We start from the raw sequence: 19,468 nt of genomic DNA, 5'->3' as shown, positions 1-19,468 counted from the left end.
TCAGTTATACGCACAAATACCCCGTTTATTTGCCAAATAAAACACAAATACATGGTAACAAGTCTGGCTTTTTACACTCATATTATCCAATACCCGAACAAAATATTATTGTCACGACATTAATAAGATCATAATGAACAACTTTTGCCGCGACAGCCATATCGAAATCTTAACCGCTTTTGAGTTATAAAGTGAAAACTTTGAAGGGTTCTAGGTTTTTAATTTGAGGGGCCAGCCCCTTTTTCTAGGAGTCAAACAAAAGATCTTGTAAATATAAATTTTTGTTCTTCTACATGTCTTAACAAAATATTTGTGAGAAAAAAGATAATCTAAGAAAACCAAGCAAAATCACAACGCTTTTTTCATCTCATTTTTCGAGCCCTACCGAGCTTTAGCGCCTTTTGTGCCTGAAATTTATTAATGCCTTATTACATATCTACAATCTTTTGTCTATCATTCCTGAAATTTTGAACTTGATATCTTTTATAGTTTTTGATAACTTTATTGGACAAGCCGACACTCTGAAAATCAAGAAAACGTCGTTATTTCAAAAACGGAAATGACGTCATCAACCAAAAAAATTTCCGATCAAGTTTAAACTAATGTCAATAAGATCTGCAAATTTTATTAAAATCGATCAAACAGTTTTCGAGTAATCGCTGACACAAAATCGGTAAGAAAAAAAAAGGAGAAGAATGAGAAAAAAAACCCGAAGAAAAACAATAAGGTCTTCCGTTGGAAACGGAAGACCTTAATAATTTGTAATACGTAATTATTAAAAGAGTTAATTTCTGATTTGAAAAGACCCACAATGTTATACTTAGATTATAACTCGTCATTCTCAAACAAAAACCAGAACTCAAGTTATTAAACGAATCAAGTAATATATTAACCAAAGAATCCCAGGAATGTATCTTTATTGTTTATTTAAATTTTTTTGAATCAATCGATTTCTAACAAATACACAATTCATAAATGAAAAATAACAAACCATAATTATAACCCTACATTAAAAGTAATTGTAAAAGTAAAAGTAGGTGAACGACTTTTGTAGATGACCATCTTCCACGGTCTGACGTAAATCCAAACTATGTACGTAATACAGTATTAAGAAAAAACATTAATACATATATAAACCATATCGTCCTTAACTATTTACGTAATATTGTAAAAAATAAAAAAATATACCAATAGATATATCAAATATTTCATTGATGTGCAAATATAAACACCAGTTATGAATCATAAAAATCAAGAATGTTTTCAATTTAAATATTTGCCATTTGCATTTATTCCGTTCGAATTTTCCCTCGTTTATTAATTCTTTATTTTGTGTTACCTATATTACTTTACAATATAACTATTTTTTGGTAATATTTCAATACCCTTTTTTTAGACAATCAATAAAAAGAAACCCTTTTCATATGATTTTGTTTTATTGTTTCCAGTAAAATAAATGTCTGACAGCGAAGAATAAACATGACGAAACAAACTTTAAGTTAAATAAATAACACAATGTTTTACAGCAAATTAGTGTCATTTTAGTAATGTTTTTTTCTATGTTCAACAGCTCTCAAGGAAAGTTTCATAACAATGTTTACAAGTATGCGTTACATTTAAAACAGAATGCATCTCAACCTTTTCTTTACAAAACACTGGGTTAATTCACAGGATTTAATAAATGGAGGAGGTGATACACATTTGTTACGTTAATTACATTGTAAATGAACAAAACATCATCAGCACCAACCAAAGAGAAAATAAAAGTACAAACATGTTAAGGTGGTATGGAAGACCTGTCGATATTACTGTTGATAAAAGTATGAACCTTTACATTTCTTTCTATAGTACGTCACAATATGGAGGTGTCTCATACCACCTTAAGCAAAAGAGAAGAATCGTAACATTCCATGATCAATCAAAATCTATAGAAGATTGAATAAAGCGATTTAAACAATGCACGAGATTCTCACAATGCAAAAAAAAATTAACAGGAGGGGAACCTAAACTGATGAAAATAGCTAATTATATTAAAGCGATCTATTGACTCCCGATCTTGGATCTAAACTAAATTTCTAAGGAACATAAAGTTACAATCTCTCCTTTTGTCTCCATTCTGTTGAATAATGAAGCCGACCCATATTTATATCCAAAATAACTGATCTCATTGACTTTTAAAACACACAGATAATTTCTTGTTTTAACATAGACAACTTCCCATATAACAATACATATTTATAGATTGGTAATTCGTCCTGTGAATGGCACTAAGCAAAATAAATAACTAGCATCATTAGCAGGTGCTTGGTTTTGTAGGTGGCTAGATGACAACATGTGTTAAACCATTAAGTCACTAAGTAGATGTCCTGGGACTTTCATCATAGGGATATATGAAACAGTTAAAACTCTGGGAGAGGAGGTCAAACATATATTATTTTTACGGCGATTGAAGAATCATTTGACGACCCAGGCAAAAAAAACCAACAAAACATTCCAGTCCTTTTCTTTAGGCTACAGTTGCGATGAAATAAAATAAATAGAAAGGGGGAAATAAAGTGAAAACAATTGTTAAAAAATGTAGTTACATATCGCCTGTACATCATCAACATTGGTTAAATGTATTTCTGAATAGCATACAATTAAAATAGAGGATATATTGCAGTTTCTACTTGTGTCAGTTCTTTGTGCTCCTACAGTGCTGCTACTGAAAGTTGACAAGGATATGATAACGTGACTAGCATTCTGTAAGGGACTTGTCACGTACCTTAAATGTACGTATACTGTACTCAGTAAAGACACAAACAGACGTAAGAAATATTTAAAGAACTGTTAACAACTTAAAATGGTTTATAGACAGAGTTAAAATAATTAAAACAAACGTTTACAAATTAAGTGGCAAAAACCCACTTTCAAAGATATGTATAAAGGAAAATGATGGTTAGATAGAGTCCACGAAAAGCTGGAACCTTTTAACACAAATTATGCTAGGAAATAGAACGACCAATAGAATACATATACCATTGTTACGTCACATTCCAAGGTGCGGTCATTCTGCTCCAGTCAGTTCAATAGCACACAATGGAAAAACCTGATATTTTTAATCCATAAGAAAGGGCATAAATGATTTACATTAACTCGATAGGCCATCATCTAAACATAGTTATACTATTAGTGCAATTAATAACGAAGATATTTGCCTTGATTAAAACAATGGATCACATTTTCAACGTACATTTGCTTACATTACAATGATTAGTATAGCCTTTTATTTTATAACATGATTCAAACTGAAGTAAACAATAACTAACACTGTATGCATGAGCACAAAAACTCCAAAAAATTAAGGTCAGACGACACGTTCTTCGAGAATCTTTTTTGTATCTCCTCGTTATAGAGAGTTCCAATAAAATTATTAATTTTATAATTATTTTAAAAATGATTAATATTTAATTACATGTGGTTATGTGTCTAGATGGACGAGTGGTTAGAACCGTGGCCGCTCACTGCCAGAAGCGTACATGTTCTGGAGGTCGTGAGTTCAAATCCCTGCTCCGGCCGAGATAGAGTTCCTCTATAGTGAATTTTGCTGTGCTGTATATGTATTTATTTTTACATCAGCAATTCGAGTGTATTTCCAAGAAGATTATATAGGAAATTGCATACTCTAGTATTTTGTAGAAATGCCTTGTAAGGAACCATAATTTTTTGCAAGAAAGCTTGTCAGAATAGTTGTAAACCATCAACAAATTCCTGGAAAAAGTTATATAAAATTGAGGAACGTGTCGCCTGACCTTAACAATCAAAAATGCCTCAATGTAATATCATTCTACTAAAATACAGAAGGAAATAATTTATTAAAAAATAATGAACAATTGAAACCCCAATACCCCGTCATATTGTTTTTCATAATAGGAATTATGTTTGCATAATGATTTACAAAGAAATGAACACAGATCTGTATCTTTAACACAAATGTAATATTATCAAAAATACCAAAGGACTACATCATTCAAAACACATATGGAAATGTTGTTCTTCTAGTGTACATTCGTTAAAAAAATCATTAAATACGATGAATTCAATTTAGATGATATATGGTTCAAACTTTGCGCATTTCTAAATTATTGTATCTCCCGCCTTTAGCCCCTGCTCCCTTCCTGTGCCCCTGTGGTGGGCCTCCGTGTGCTGAGTATGGCGGCGGGGGTCCCGATGGGCCCTTCAATAAGAAATAAAAACAAGGCTCAGTATAGATACCATTCGTCAAAACATATAACGTAACAAATTGTACTAGTCTTTATAAAATGAAGAAAAAATATTAGTAAGTGCATGCAATTAAATTGCTTAGTTATGATTACACATCTCCAAATAATCTACTGTTTCAATTGTACAAACACATAATATTATCATTCGAATTTCAAAAGCGTCACTTCTAGAAATATTTTTCGGCATATGACATTGATCTTTTTGTGCAACGCAAGTTCTCATTTTGAATTCTAATTACCACAAGATGTTAAACATCTGTTAAAAAGACAAACTGTGCCCGTTTACATGTACCATTTGTTGACCAACATTAATTTATAACATTGTTTAACCAAAAAAAGATTATTATTAATTATCTATCAGCTTTATAGCAGATTTATTGACCATACTATAGAATAAAACACAATTTAAAATCTTACCTTTATACAATAAAACAGAACTTAGAATCGTATCTTTAGAAATGGTATAATACACTAAACTCACTGCATCTCAATGTTCGTTTTTTTTTTCAAGGAAAGAGTAGATTAGTTATGCTATAAATTACAACTTTTAATTTCCCTCTCGCACACACTTATCAGAATATAAATTACATTACGAACAAATTCTTTAATATTTATTCAAAATATAAGATTCAAATAATCACTGACATTTATCTTTTTAATTATAAATTAAAAATTAATCGAACATATTTTCGCACATACTTTTCAAAATTTTTTTTTAAAAAAAACCCCAGATTGTTCATATTTAATTCAATAGTCCCCTATATTCTTTATTCTTAAATACTTGGTGGAAAACAAAACCCAGTACAACACGTGATGTTATCTAGTTATACCCATAATGCATCTGGCACCCACCACCATTACTATAAATGCCGTAGTGTAAGAGGCGAAAAGGGTAAAGGAGAAAGTATGGAAGCGGCAGCGTGCGTGTGGCTAAATTGGCTAAACGTTTACCCTAAATCTTTGATGTTGCTCTTGGTTGCTTGTAAATAAAGGACATACACATTACTATGTCGCAAAATTCACCTTATAAAAAAAGGCTCTGCATCTGATTCAGTTTTTAACAATAAGTGTTTTTACTATACGTAACTGTAGAAGCTTTAGTTTTGAAGTTTACGTCTAATTCTAAGCGTAAAATTCGTCTGATACATAAGTTCATTACAAAATTACAGAAGACGTGTACAAATCTTATAATCAAGTAATGCCTTTAAGTACAAACACTGGTTATAATATTAGGGTAACGAGTTTTTTTTTTTCAATATATACAACTTTATGTTACTTGGTTATCGGGTTTACTGAAATAAGTGTATTATGTAAACAACTCATCTCTAACATGCAACCAAATGACAGGAACTTACACACTGCCAGTGAATGTTCCCTTTGAAGACATTTCCCAACTGATAACAACATTCTATTCAATGACATGTCTATTTAATTCCATGGTAGCATGTGGAATACAGTTTCTCTCCGCTGATTTTCTTTCTATCACTTATTGATTGGTCAAAACCCGAAAGAACTCTACAAACTTTGAATATAAACCCATCTCATCTGGAATAACCATATCGAAATCTGAACACGTACAATTTGCCACAAACCCATCAGGCGATACTACCAATGAAGTTAGAGTTCCACTAATGTAAAGAGAACCGAGTGATACTTTATCACGGAATGATGCCATCTATCATTCACTTTCACAACATCTTCAGAGGCATCAACTTTATCATCTATATCAAATGATCGATGAAAACAAAGTTAAAGAAAACATGACTTTGATGTGTGATTCTTTATGAAAGTATCAGAATGTGCTACAATGAATCAAGCAGGCAAGTCTGTTCAAACAGATGGAGCTGTTAGCCAGCTGCTAGCACGTATTGCTTGGAAAGGACATATATGTAACATGAATAAACGATTCCTGATTAACACGTATCTGTATGTTAAATTGATCATTCACAACGATATAGCAGTACGGTGGACTCGTTTTGCCTTCAATTGATTTTATTACCCCCCCATCCTTGTTTATTCTTGGTGTATACCTTAGAATATCTCAGAGGTGCAACTCATGCTGTATTCATCGTAAAGAATATGTTCCTCTTCTATCAAATTTGTGTTAATAATATAACTTTTCAACAATACATTTATCATAAATATCTGTTTTTATTTTGTTTCTTGCACGTGTATTCTTGTTGTGTACCTTATCAGTTGTTTTTCTATTAATACCAGGTCTGACTTCTTCATTACAAAGGATAAAAAGTAAGTACAATTAGACTAGACATTAAAAAGTTATCTAACTAGTGCAAACTACGACAGCAGTTGTAAGCACACAAATTTGGTAAGGTTTCTGTATAGATAATGGCCGACATCAACCAAACCTCACGGCTAGTCGCCTAATTTCACTTTATAAAACATTGCTTACGTATAATGCTATATGAATGTGAGAACAGAAGGAATTTGGACATTTTTTTCTTGCAGATATTTTCTCACTATATTAGTGCATGTAAAAGAAAGAAGAGGAAGTTGGTTCCTGTCAGGGGTGTTGTTTTGAGACTGGCTGTGAGATTTCGCTGATGTGCAGTGCTAGGATATATGCAGGTTAATTCACACATGTAGATTTGCCTTAGACAGGATATATATACTTACAACTATCAAAGGGTATTGAGTGTCGTGATTCTACAAAACCCAGACAGTGTCATATTTAGTGTTTTATTGCTATCAACTCAAGGATTAATATACATGGAAATTATCAGCCTAGTTTTTTTTCGTCCCTCTTTGTCAGTAGGTGAATTTAAGACTGGACAAATTCAATAACTGTGTTAAATAAGCATTATCTATCACATTAATGTGATTGGACGATTTATTAAGGTGTGAAACGTGGAGCAAAAAACCCAAAGTAAAATCATGGGCGAATATAACCCTGTATACAGTATGTTACACTATGAGGGGAACCATTATACTGTATGAATCATGGTTTGGCTGATTGTCCATTGTAATTTTTTTCTGGAAGGGTGGGGGGGGGGGGGTCATTTAATCTACAGTTGTAATATTTCAAATCTATAGGTACAGCAAAACTTGATGCATTTCGATATTTTGAGATGCCCAAAACTATAAGCAGATGGAATGATTTAGTATTTTTTTTACAGTATGGTAGAAAATGATGATATTACTAACAACATGTTAAAATTTACACCATTATAGTATTTTCTTAATCTGCTGGCAATTTTCAGAGAAAATAAACTTTTATTCTGAGGTGATCCCTTTAAAAGAAGCAATTGGTAAGTTTTTTGTTTTTTTAAATTCGCAAATAGTTTAAAACTATAGTAAATTACATACGGTTTAAATGAAGAGTTTTGCTTTTGTAATGTTTTCGCAGAAAAAACTTCGTTTGCGGGGATATAATAAAATATACAGCACTTGGTCTATACTTGGAGACGGTCGGATGGCAGTGGCTACTTTTGACAAAAGTTTATATCTATTAAATCTATATTAGAGCAAGTACACTGTTTTAAGGTTAAGACACACAAACAAATCATAATGTCAAGGCTAAAATTTATAATTGTTTCTTATTGCATAATCGTTTATAGATTTATTAAAAATGACATGTGGTATTAACAACAGTGTTCAGGTGATGAAGGTATATTAAAAGGTATGTAATAAACAATACAATATTGTTTGATAATTTACTATATTGTGTCAAACTACATGTCATGTAAAACATTTATTGGGGGTATAAACGAATGTATGTTAATAATAAGCTTCAATTATATGGATGACATGTGGTGATAACGAACAGTGTACACAATCAAAAGTCCAATTGAAAATTACTATTCTGGAGCAGATCAAACATGGACCTCTATAATAATTAGAGGTAGGATCAGGTGCCATGGAGGAGCGAGCATCCTCTGCTGACCGGTCACACCTGCCGTGAGCTCTTTGTCGTAATTGCATAAATGGCACAATTTCGTAGACAAATCGGCAATTGATATAATAAGTGTGAAAAGGTCAGTCAGTATTCTTGTCAAATCCACACTTTGCAAAGATTGTTTCCCTTTGCAGGGTCAATCCAAGGTCAAAAGGGAAAGACCAAACATTTTTCTTCGTTATGCTACCAAACAAAATTTTGGGCGTCCTGTGATTAAATCTATTTGAATTTAGTTTATTCCATCGATGTGTGGATTGCCCCATTCTTGGGCAATCAAACTACACAACGGAAACGGAATTTTATTGCCAAATGACAAAGTTACAAACCTTTAAACTACAAAAGTTACAGTGAGAAACCTATGGGTTTTTCCCCAAAGATGGCGGCCAAGGGACATAACTTTTGTAAAGTGTGGATTGGTCTATAATTTCAAAAAAAAAATTATATTTAATGGTGGATTGCCACCCAGACCCCTTAAACATTTAATCTCTGAATAAATATTCTGTTTCAAATTTCTTAATGTTTAAAAGTTAAATGTTAAAAAATAGTGCTGCCAACGAAAGTAGCAATAGTTAATAAAAAAAAAAAGGTTAAGAATCTTATAAAAGCTCATTAAACTATGGAAAGCTTAAGCTGTAACCTCTCATTAGAAACTTAAACAGGCAAAGTATATTTGCATGCATAATTATTTTGAAAAGAACGAGTGCACTTAAATTATAGAGAATTGGCCCTTTTCAGTGCCGTTTACATGTAGAAAATATAAACAAGTTTCTTTTTTCCGTAATATTCAAGCACTGATGGAAACTTCTGTTTCAAATGCACGCTTAAGTTGGCATGGGACACTTTCATATTGTGGTGTATTGTTTATCAGAATAAACAATTAAATAAACTGTATTATGTTAGTAGTTTCTTTCCCAATGTTGTCATCTAACAGCGTAGTGCAGTGGATTAGATGGTTTACTACAAATCTATAGGCCATAGGTTCGAATCCCGCTGGGCTTTTAATAACTTTTACCTTTCCAAATATTTTACTCCACATTAATATCGACGACAGATGTCCCATACCACCTTAACTTCACGGAAATTAATATACATTTTAGACAATTGTTGATTTTTAAATGCCATAGTGATCAAACAAACATTCCTAATCCTACAAAGCCAGAACAAAAAGATTTAAACGTAACAGTATTTTACAATGAGCACATTTGACAAACGTCTACCAGGTTAGGACCCAAGTGTCTATTTGGAAGAATTTAATCCATGCGTTGGTTTAACATGGGCCACGCTGATTATATTTCAAAGGAAATACCTTTAATTTTTTTATACTTTTTTTCATTTTTTAAAGACTGACCTGATGTTGTACAAACATTTTCACAGGAATGTTTTAAATGTAAACTGCGTTATTTGTCTTTTACACACATTTGTACTCGGTTAGGCTGACAGTAAACAAAGGCTTTGAAATGAATGCCCGTCCTTGATTTAGTATATACATTCAGGAATGTCGGTTGACCCTTACCAATTTATATCGTATGAAATTAGTTAATATTTGAATTCATTGTTCATGATTTAATTGTTTGTTATAAATCGTAGATAAAAACGGTCATTTCACCTTTAAAATTACATTAAATTGTAAAACATTCAAATGTAACGTCAGGCGGATTAATACGTTTTTGACGTTAGCCTTACTATGACGTAAGCAACGTTCTTTTTACAATATAAACTAATTTTTAGTCAATCAGAAAGCGTGTTACAACCAAAACTAAATTTTATATCAAGAGATGATGTGAAACGAAAAAGTTAAAACATAATTAGAATCCTCATTTTTTCACTTTTTACCGGGGCCCATAAGTACACTCGTTCTTTAGATTATTATGCTATTAGTGCATCAGTTACAGATACAAGTAATTCTTAGAGCACTTAGTGTTTACATAACTTTCATTTATCTTCATCAATTATTTAAGAGTTTTTAAAAATCTCTCTAGAACAATAACTTGAGTTTCAATGAAATAATTAAACAAATGTCTGATTGAAGAGAAAGGTTATAGTTTGAAGTTAATGCAGTTATCTTAAATTTTCAGATAAGTTCTAAAGGCTATAAACTTTAATTGGTAAAGACAAATTACAAAATTTTATACTTTCGTTATAAAATTTGAATATTTTCCTTTACTTTATCTACAGCTCTTCTTTGAACGGAGATCAATACAGTCTAAAAATGGCCATTACCGTCCAGTCCTATTAAATGTCAGTTGTTGAGTAGCAGTATGATCCATAACAGTGTGTAAGTGAAGAACATCAATGTTTGTTTTAGTGCATATCACAGTTAGTAAAGCATATGATTAAATAGAAATCTCTAAACGTAAGACTTGAAGGCAAAGTAACCACATTGACCATTAGTGACAATTAAGATGTTGATAAATAAACTAGAACTGTCCTAATGGGACTAATACCCCCGCTAGGCTAATTTCAAATGGGACAAATAATTGAATTGAATAATAATTAAGGTTTGGAACACATACAAAAAAAAATTCTAGAAATGTAAAAAAAAAAAAAAAATAGTTAACAAAGAAAAATTAAAATCAAAATTGTCAGAATTTCACTGTAAATACATATCTATAACAGTAATACATTTACAAATGTATGTATTTGATGATATATTTTTTTAATTTAATTGATTTAAAGAAAAACCAACAAAATGACAATAACCCCTCCCTTTGCAGTGAATAGAAATACCGGTAGCCAAGCAATGCTCTTCTGTTGATAAAACTTTCAATATCTTTCTAATAAGAGTCTTGACAGATGCAATTAGTTGTTTCAAATTTTCCTCACTTTCTCCTATGACACAATTGAACTCCAAATCAGAAAATTGATCCCATAGGACTATGATTTTCTTTGATGAGCTTGTTAAATTTTATAAACTCCCAAAACATGACCATAATTACCATACTATGTAAAAATATGTAAAAAAGAAAATTTAATATTACAAACAATTTTAAAATTGCCAAAACACTTCAATCAAATCAGTAATTTTGAATTTCATTTAAATTAATGCCCAATAGGGTCACTTCATCAAATTGCTTGACAAATAAATTTAAACAACCTCTAAAAATAGTTTAACTTCTTTAATAATAATTATATTATTTATTTCCTTATAATGATAGACCTTTTGGTTTACATGAAACAGTTTTAAAATAGCCCCAAAACCATCACCCATTTTACAGATTATCAATTTCCCCTAAACACATGCTCCATCTGAACCATGGCTCAGATAATGGCTCCCTTGGGACAAATGAATTCAGCCACACTTGTCTTTGATGTTCTCATTAGCTCCTAAGAATTTATCATTGACAAACAAAAACTTTGCATTGTCAGTTGATAGAATACTTGTAAAAAATATTTTGTTTTTTATTAATTAAGACATAAAGACAAAAAACTCCATCTGGATGTATTTATATAAATATATTTTAGAGTGTTTTCTATTAATTAATTAATAAAATCTGTAAGGATTACCTCCCTTACTTTTCAACATTAGTGTACAATATATAGAATAAGGAAAATGAAAACTGTCATAAAATCATTAAATCTTGTCTGATCTTAAAAAAAATTGCAGGTGCACATCTTCAGATGGTGTTCAACATATGTACAAATTTTCAAACTGTTCCATGCAGTAATAAAAAATTCTATAGGGGGGGACAAAGTTGCGTCTACAGACAGACGGACAGACGGACGGACAGACAGACGGACAGACGGACAGGGTGAAACCAATATACCCCCCTAAACTTCGTTTGCGGGGGTATAATAATCCAATATATAAATATGTCCAATCTTATTCATACATCTGTTAATATATCACATATCACCCCTATTTTCTACAGATCATCCTATAGTAGGAATAAGGTCCTTAATATCCTACACTAGGACTATAGTCCTAAACATCCTACACAAGGACTAAAGTTCTTAACACCTTACACTAGGACTATTGTACTAAACATCCTACAATAGGACTATGGTCCTTAACATACTACACTAGGACTATGGTCTTAAGCATCCTGCACTAGGACTATGATTTTTTTTATATCAAAACCATTATTGGTTTAGGAAATCCAGACTATTTCCATGTATCCAGGAAATCCAGACTACTTCTAGACAAGACATTGTAAGACACCAGCGGATAAACTTGTTGTGTGTAGTTGTGACTCTACCAATGATGTAGTCACTCACTCCATTAACCCTATAAAGTCCGACATTATCAGTCTATCATCATTACTCTGTCAATCTAATCAGTGGTTGATCGCATTTTGTATGACATTCAACTATTGTGTAACCATTTGTATTACATCACAAAGTTTCTTTAGCTCAGGTGATCTATATTTTATGATGTTATAATTTCTTTATCTGTAATTTAAGTACGACCTTGACATTATCTGTCCTCAAATAACTATGTCAAGGTCATTGACCATCCTACCTGGGCTCGATACTGTTGCTCTGGGTGACGGCGTCGTCGCCTCAATGTGTCCGTCAATTTCAAGGCTGGTTTGGCGTTAGGGTTTGAGCTGGGTGTGTGCACGGCACAGAACTTGATGAACAATCCCATAAACAGGATAAGGCCTATACCCATCAATAAGACGGCCCACCAATATTCCTACAACATTACATTATATATATAACACAAGTCATTTACAGTATAACATGTTAGATACAGTACAGAACTTGATGAACAATCCCATAAACAGGATAAGGCCTATACCCATCAATAAGACGGCCCACCAATATTCCTACAACAGTACACTATATATATAACACAAGTTATTTACAGTATAACATGTTAGATACAGCACAGAACAAGATGAACAATCCCATAAACAGGATAAGGCCTATAGCCATCAGTAAGACGGCACACCAATATTCATACAACATTACATTATATATATAACACAAGTTATTTACAGTATAACATGTTAGATACAGCACAGAATCCCATAAACAGGATAAGGCCTATAGTCATCAGTAAGACGGCCCACCAATATTCCTACAACAGTACATTATATATATAACACAAGTTATTTACAGTATAACATGTTAGATACAGCACAGAATCCCATAAACAGGATAAGGCCTATAGCCATCAGTAAGACGGCCCACCAATATTCCTACAACATTACATTATATATATAACACAAGTTATTTACAGTATAACATGTTAGATACAGCACAGAATCCAACAGGATAAGGCCTATAGTCATCAGTAAGACAGCCCACCAATATTCCTACAACATTACATTTATATATTCATATATCACACTGCTATCAGTAGATAAGCCATCATCATTCTCACTATATTGCATATGACACAGAAGATAAACCTTTTTATCTTACAATAACTCAGTTTTTGATATTAGACATAATTTTATTTTACTGTTACCTACCATTGTCAAGATCTTGTTCATATTGGCCAGACATTTTTACTTATTAGTATTTTTACTGACTGACTACAGAAATATATCGGGTTGATCAATCTCATAGGTGGTGAGGCAAAGCTAATAAGTGTCTTGTTTTCCACGAGGACAATCAAGTGACACATTTATTCACAAAAAGTGATGATTGACGCAAACCCATGGATACAAGTTGCCTAACATCTTGTCCAATTTAGTTACTTACATGTAAACTTTTTCAAAATTATCAATATTTAATAATAATATGAAATGTTGAAATGACAAGGCGAAATGTCAGTCAATAACATCTATATTGCCAAATATTAATTCTGATCAAAGAAACATAAAGATATATGAGGCAATCGCATGCTATATTTAAACCAATGAAAGTGTGACATTTCAGTCCAAGGGAAAACAATTATTTTTAGTGTTACCCTTCAATAAGTCAGTATGACTTACAATAATCCAGTCTGACTTACAATAACCCAGCATGACCTACAATAACTCAGTATGACTTACAGTAATCCATCATGACTTACAATAATCTACCCTCACTTACAATAATCAAGCATGACTTACAATAATCCACCATGACTTACAATAATCCACCATGACTTACAATAATCAAGTATGACTTAAAATAACCCAGTATGACTTAAAATAACCCACCAAGCCATACATTAATCCAACATAACTTACAATAATCCAGCATGACTAACAATAATCCACCATGACTTACAATAATCCACCATGACTAACAATAACCCAGTATGACTTACAATAACCCGGCATGTCTTACAATAATCCAGCATGACTTACAAATAATCCAGCATGACCTACAATAATCTAGCATGACTTACAATAATCCATCATGACTTACAATAATTCAGCATGACTTACAATAATCCAGTTCTTTATATTGGCAAGCGTTTTTTCGTTAAATATCAAGTTCTTCAGTCGTTGTAGTGGTCCTTCATTATCAACGCCACGGCAACGAGAAAACACATCACAGTAACCTTGGTAATTGTTACAGGGGGAACCTAGATCATAGAAAATCAACACATAAGTTGTGAAACTGTGGGATAAAGAGGCCCATGGGCTACATATCTCAACAGACCAACAGTTTTTGCATAGTTTTATATCTGTTCTTCGACATCTTCCCTAAGCCTATACATTTCTAAGTTAAATTTTAAACCCTTATTGGGACTCAAGTATTGGTATAGGGTCTCGATTTGAACAATTAAGAACCTACATTATTTGAGGATGTATCATTCTATATCAGTTTTTCAACGATTTCCCTATATATTTCTAAGTTACACTTTAAATTTTTATTGGGACCCCACGATTTGAACAATTTAGAACCTTTATCATATCAGGATGCTTGCATAGTAATCTCTTAAATTGTAGCATCATAGTTCTTGAGAAGAAGATTTTAAAACAATTTCCTTTTATATTTCTATGTCAAACTTTGAACCCCTCTTAGGCCCCATTATTTGTTCGGGGGTTAGGATTTTACAATGTAGAGTCTTCACTATACTAGTATGTACAAGTTTCTTTGTAAATATTGGCATTTCTGTTGCAGTGGTTCTTAAGCAGAAGCTTTTTAAACCAATTCATGCATCTCCTTTTATTTGCTTTCTTTAAACAATTTGAAATTCCCTTCCGAGAAGGATGCTTTGTACTAAGTTTGGTATAATTTGGCCTAGTGGTTCTTGAGAAGAAGTCAAAAATGAGAAAAGTTTAGAGACGAACAGACAGACTGACATACAGATGGATGGGTGTGATCAGAAGAGCTCACCCGAACCAACGATTTAGGTGAGCTTAAAATTATTACATGGTGAATCTGTATCATAAATTTAATAGTATTTAATTTCATTTTCAAATCTTAATTTGTCTATCAAATATTTCCCAACTATGGATGAATCCTACAGGAGCTTTTTTTATGCAGGACCGAGGATTAAGACTAGGATTTTGATTGGGTAGGTTTGGTTTGTTTACTTTCCCGAGAACAGCAAAATATAAAAGTGTTGACAGGTCTAATCATTTACTTGATTCCCTCCTTCTAAAGAGAAGCAGGTTAAGTTTTGACTTGTGTTAAAAGTAACAACCAGACAGGCAACTTATTTCTGCATACGTGTGTCATACTATGGAATCATTTAATTTTGTGAGGCCAATTTTCAGGGACTGTGGGTTTGTTTTAATTGTGGGGATGTAGTATTGTGGATGCATCAGTTTTTAGTTTCAGTAGGAAAAATATATCTTTTATAATTAGTTTTCGTCGAGGATGCAAACTCTGATTCGTGGGTGACAGCTATTCACAAATACCACAAAAACTGAACCACACGGACGTCTAATGATTCCACAGTATTTCTTACAGGGAGACAATATATATTTCACCTGGGGTTTCAGACAAATATCTTACCGGCTGTTAGTTTGATTCCGCCGCTGGACTGTTTCCGCTGGTTGACATCTTGTAGGAGAGCATACAGGGCATTAGAACTGTCCAGGTTCTGGTTTGTGGCATAGCATACAGCATCAGAGTCATTCTTCTCTGTTGAAAGATTCAAACATAAAAAATCACACTTTGGTAAAACAGACAAAAATTAGGCATAAGAAAAAAAATTGTTTGTTTCCGCTTTCCCGACCGACCCTAGACTCAAAACTTTTTTTAAGGATTTTTGATGGAAAATCGTTTTTTTTCTCGTTTTTATCCGATTTGGAAAAAATATTACTCAAAGTTTTGGTCACAAAAATGCTTGAAGCAGTTACTCTTCTCAAATCAGTGTAACTCAAACGTTTTGTTTCAAAATGGCTGTATGTTTCCATGTGTTGTAGATTTTAATAATGCTCTCATCGTTGGCAGAGGAAGTATCTGATATATAATATCACTTTTGTGTTTTCTTAAGACCAGCTTAATAGTCAGGAATGATATTAAAAGTATTTCTCATATTATACTATTCAGCAGTGTCAGTATCTAATCGGCATGTATGGATACTGCAATATAAAAATAAAAAAAAATATTTGAAAAAATAAAAAAAAATTCCGACCGATCCTACTTTTTTTTGGCATGAAAGTGGAAACAAACAATTTTTTGTTAGGCCTTAGAAAGATTGATTTTATATCTACAGCATGAACTATAACTTTGTGATACTACCCACTACAAATTTTAGACAACTTGTCTAAAATGCTAACTAAAAATTAGACAACTTGTTTATAATGCTCACTACAAATTAGACAACTTGTTTATAATACTTACTACAAATTAGACAACTTGTTTATAATGCTTACTACAAATTAGACAACTTGTTTATAATGCTTACTACATATTAGACAACTTGTCTACAATACTACAGCTTAGACAACTTGTCTATAATACTTTCTACAAATAAGACAACTTATTTACTACAGACTTGACAACTTGTCTACAATACTACACATTAGACAACTTGTTTATAATACTAACCATGAGCTAACAGCTGTCTATAGGGTTTACTTTAGATTAGATAACAATACTTACTACAGGCTAGGTAACACAGCTGCTCCTTCTGTTGTACTGTCAGACAATTTGTCTATAATACTATAGATTAGACAATTATACTTACTACACATTAGACAACTTGTCTATAATACTACAGATTAGACAATAATACTTACTACAGGCTAAGTAACACAGCTGTTCCTTCTGATGTACTGTCAGACAATTTGTCTATAATACTATAGATTAGACAATTATACTTACTACACATTAGACAACTTGTCTATAATACTACAGATTAGACAACTTGTCTATAATACTTACTACAGGTTAAGTAACACAGCTGTTCCTTCTGTTCTACTGTCACACAATTTGTCTATTATACTTACTACACATTAGACAACTTGTCTATAATACTACAGATTAGAAAACTTGTCTTTAATACTTTAGATTAGACAACAATACTTACTACAGGCTAAGTAACACAGCTGTTCCTTCTGATGTACTGTCAGACAATTTGTCTATAATACTATAGATTAGACAATAACACTTACTAAGCATTAGAAAACTTGTCCATAATACTACAGATTAGACAACTTGTCTATAATTCTTACTACAGGTTAAGTAACACAGCTGTTCCTTCTGTTGTACTGTCAGACAATTTGTCTATAATACTAGCTACACATTAGACAACTTGTCTATAATACTTACTACAGATTAGACAACTTGTCTACAATACTTACTACAGATTAGACAATTTGTCTTTAATACTAACTACACATTAGACAATGTATATACTACAGACTTGACTATAATACTACAGATTAGACAACTTGTCTATAATACTTTAGATTAGACAACAATACTAACTTTTTTGTCTATAATACTAACTACACATTAGACAACTTGTCTATAATACTTACTACAGATTAGACAACTTGTCTACAATACTTACTACAGATTAGACAATTTGTCTATAATACTAACTACACATTCGACAATGTATATACTACAAACTTGTCTATAATACTACAGATTATACAACTTGTCTATAATACTTTAGATTAGACAACAATACTAACTACAAGCTAAGTAACACAGCTTTTCCTTTTGATGTTCTGTCAGACAATTTGTCTATATTACTATATATTAGACAACAATACTTACTACAGGCTAAGTAACACAGCTGTTCCTTTTGTTGTACTGTCAGGTCACCAGGCAGTGTAACAAAGCATTCCTCCCAAACACCTGGAGATGACCCATTTTCTGGTGTTCCAACCTTTAGACACAAGGACCCTGTGCAAAACTGAAAAGAAACCATTCATATTATTGCAGCTTCCTTTTATTTGACTGCAATGACTTACAGCTAACGACTTCTAAAAAATAACAGCCTTGATGATTGCTTCTTGTGATTTTACACACAAATTCTGTAAAATTGTACTTCGAAACTTGCTGTTGGAGAAATCATTGCAATAACAAACTTACCCCTTGTTGGCAGACCAGAGAAATCATTGTAATAACATACTTACCCTTTGTTGGCAGACCAGAGAATGTCATTTCAATAACAAACTTACCCCTTGTTGGCAGACCAGAGAATGTCTTTTCAATAAAAAACTTACCCTTTGTTGGCAGACCAGAGAATGTCATTTCATTAAAAAAATTACCCCTAGTTGGGAGACCAGAGAATGTCATTTCATTAAAAAACTTACCCCTTGTTGGCAGACCAGAGAAATCATTGTAATAACAAACTTACCTCTTGTTGGCAGTCAAGAGAATGTCTTTGTAATAACAACTTACCCCTTGTTTGCAGACCTGGGAATAGTCATTACAGTATTTGAGATATGGCTCCTTCACTGAATCTGGACATGATGCATTGTTCCCAGTGAAAAGTAGTTAAGGTCAATAATCATTTACAATCTTTTGACATGAAGCATTGTTCCCAGTGAATCAGAGTTAAATGCAATAACAATTCATTAACATAGCTCTAGAACAGTTATGTATCTACTGTTATGATGTTATTGTAACATTAGTTGTTCATGCTTATAGAGAGTACCCATCATTAACAAATAAACAACACAAATGACATATAAAACTTTGTATTGTTTGTTCACACTCCCCTATCTACATTTATCTTTAGATCCCCCATTGAATAATTACCCTAGCATGATATCAATTATTAACACCCAATGCTGAATCCAACAAGGTGTCACAACTAATATTAAGAGGGCTCAATGGTTGGGACCATTTTAAGACTATATTGATCTCCTTTAAAAAAAAGAGTGTAACGTGCGCCGAACTAGAAATCTAAAATTAGCCCAAAACTTTCCCCAATTCTTAATATAGCTACACTTACAAAAGACACCAGTCAAAACGATTAACGTTTACACATTTA

General features: G+C 32.3%; 1 protein-coding gene and 1 pseudogene across 3 annotated transcripts; one reads left to right on the top strand and one right to left on the bottom strand.

Annotated features, from left to right (window-relative positions):
* LOC128171437 (talin-2-like) overlaps nt 1–19,468 on the top strand; it is a 333,309-nt pseudogene that overhangs the window by 139,104 nt on the left and 174,737 nt on the right.
* LOC128171431 (disintegrin and metalloproteinase domain-containing protein 10-like) lies at nt 1,418–18,369 on the bottom strand. 3 transcript variants are annotated; one of them, XM_052837229.1, is made up of 6 exons: nt 18,244–18,369; nt 16,024–16,152; nt 14,502–14,641; nt 12,635–12,811; nt 6,897–6,926; nt 1,418–4,216 (listed from the first exon to the last, which is right to left on the bottom strand). In XM_052837229.1, exons 4-6 carry the CDS (start codon nt 12,785–12,787, stop codon nt 4,100–4,102), a joined length of 300 nt encoding a protein of 99 aa, XP_052693189.1. In that variant the 5' UTR covers nt 12,788–12,811; nt 14,502–14,641; nt 16,024–16,152; nt 18,244–18,369; the 3' UTR covers nt 1,418–4,099. The 3 variants fall into 3 exon arrangements, 2 of the variants coding, with proteins under 2 accessions (XP_052693189.1, XP_052693188.1); XM_052837228.1 differs by lacking the exons at nt 14,502–14,641; nt 16,024–16,152; nt 18,244–18,369 and adding an exon at nt 14,061–14,072; XR_008242074.1 differs by lacking the exons at nt 6,897–6,926; nt 14,502–14,641; nt 16,024–16,152; nt 18,244–18,369 and having other exon boundaries at nt 4,077–4,216; nt 12,635–12,775.

The sequence above is a fragment of the Crassostrea angulata genome, chromosome 2, assembly GCF_025612915.1.
Source record: "Crassostrea angulata isolate pt1a10 chromosome 2, ASM2561291v2, whole genome shotgun sequence".
In the NCBI taxonomy this organism is placed as follows: domain Eukaryota; kingdom Metazoa; phylum Mollusca; class Bivalvia; order Ostreida; family Ostreidae; genus Magallana; species Magallana angulata.
The sequence above is the reverse complement of the archived record's forward strand: the minus strand, read 5'-3'. Positions and strand labels throughout refer to the sequence as shown.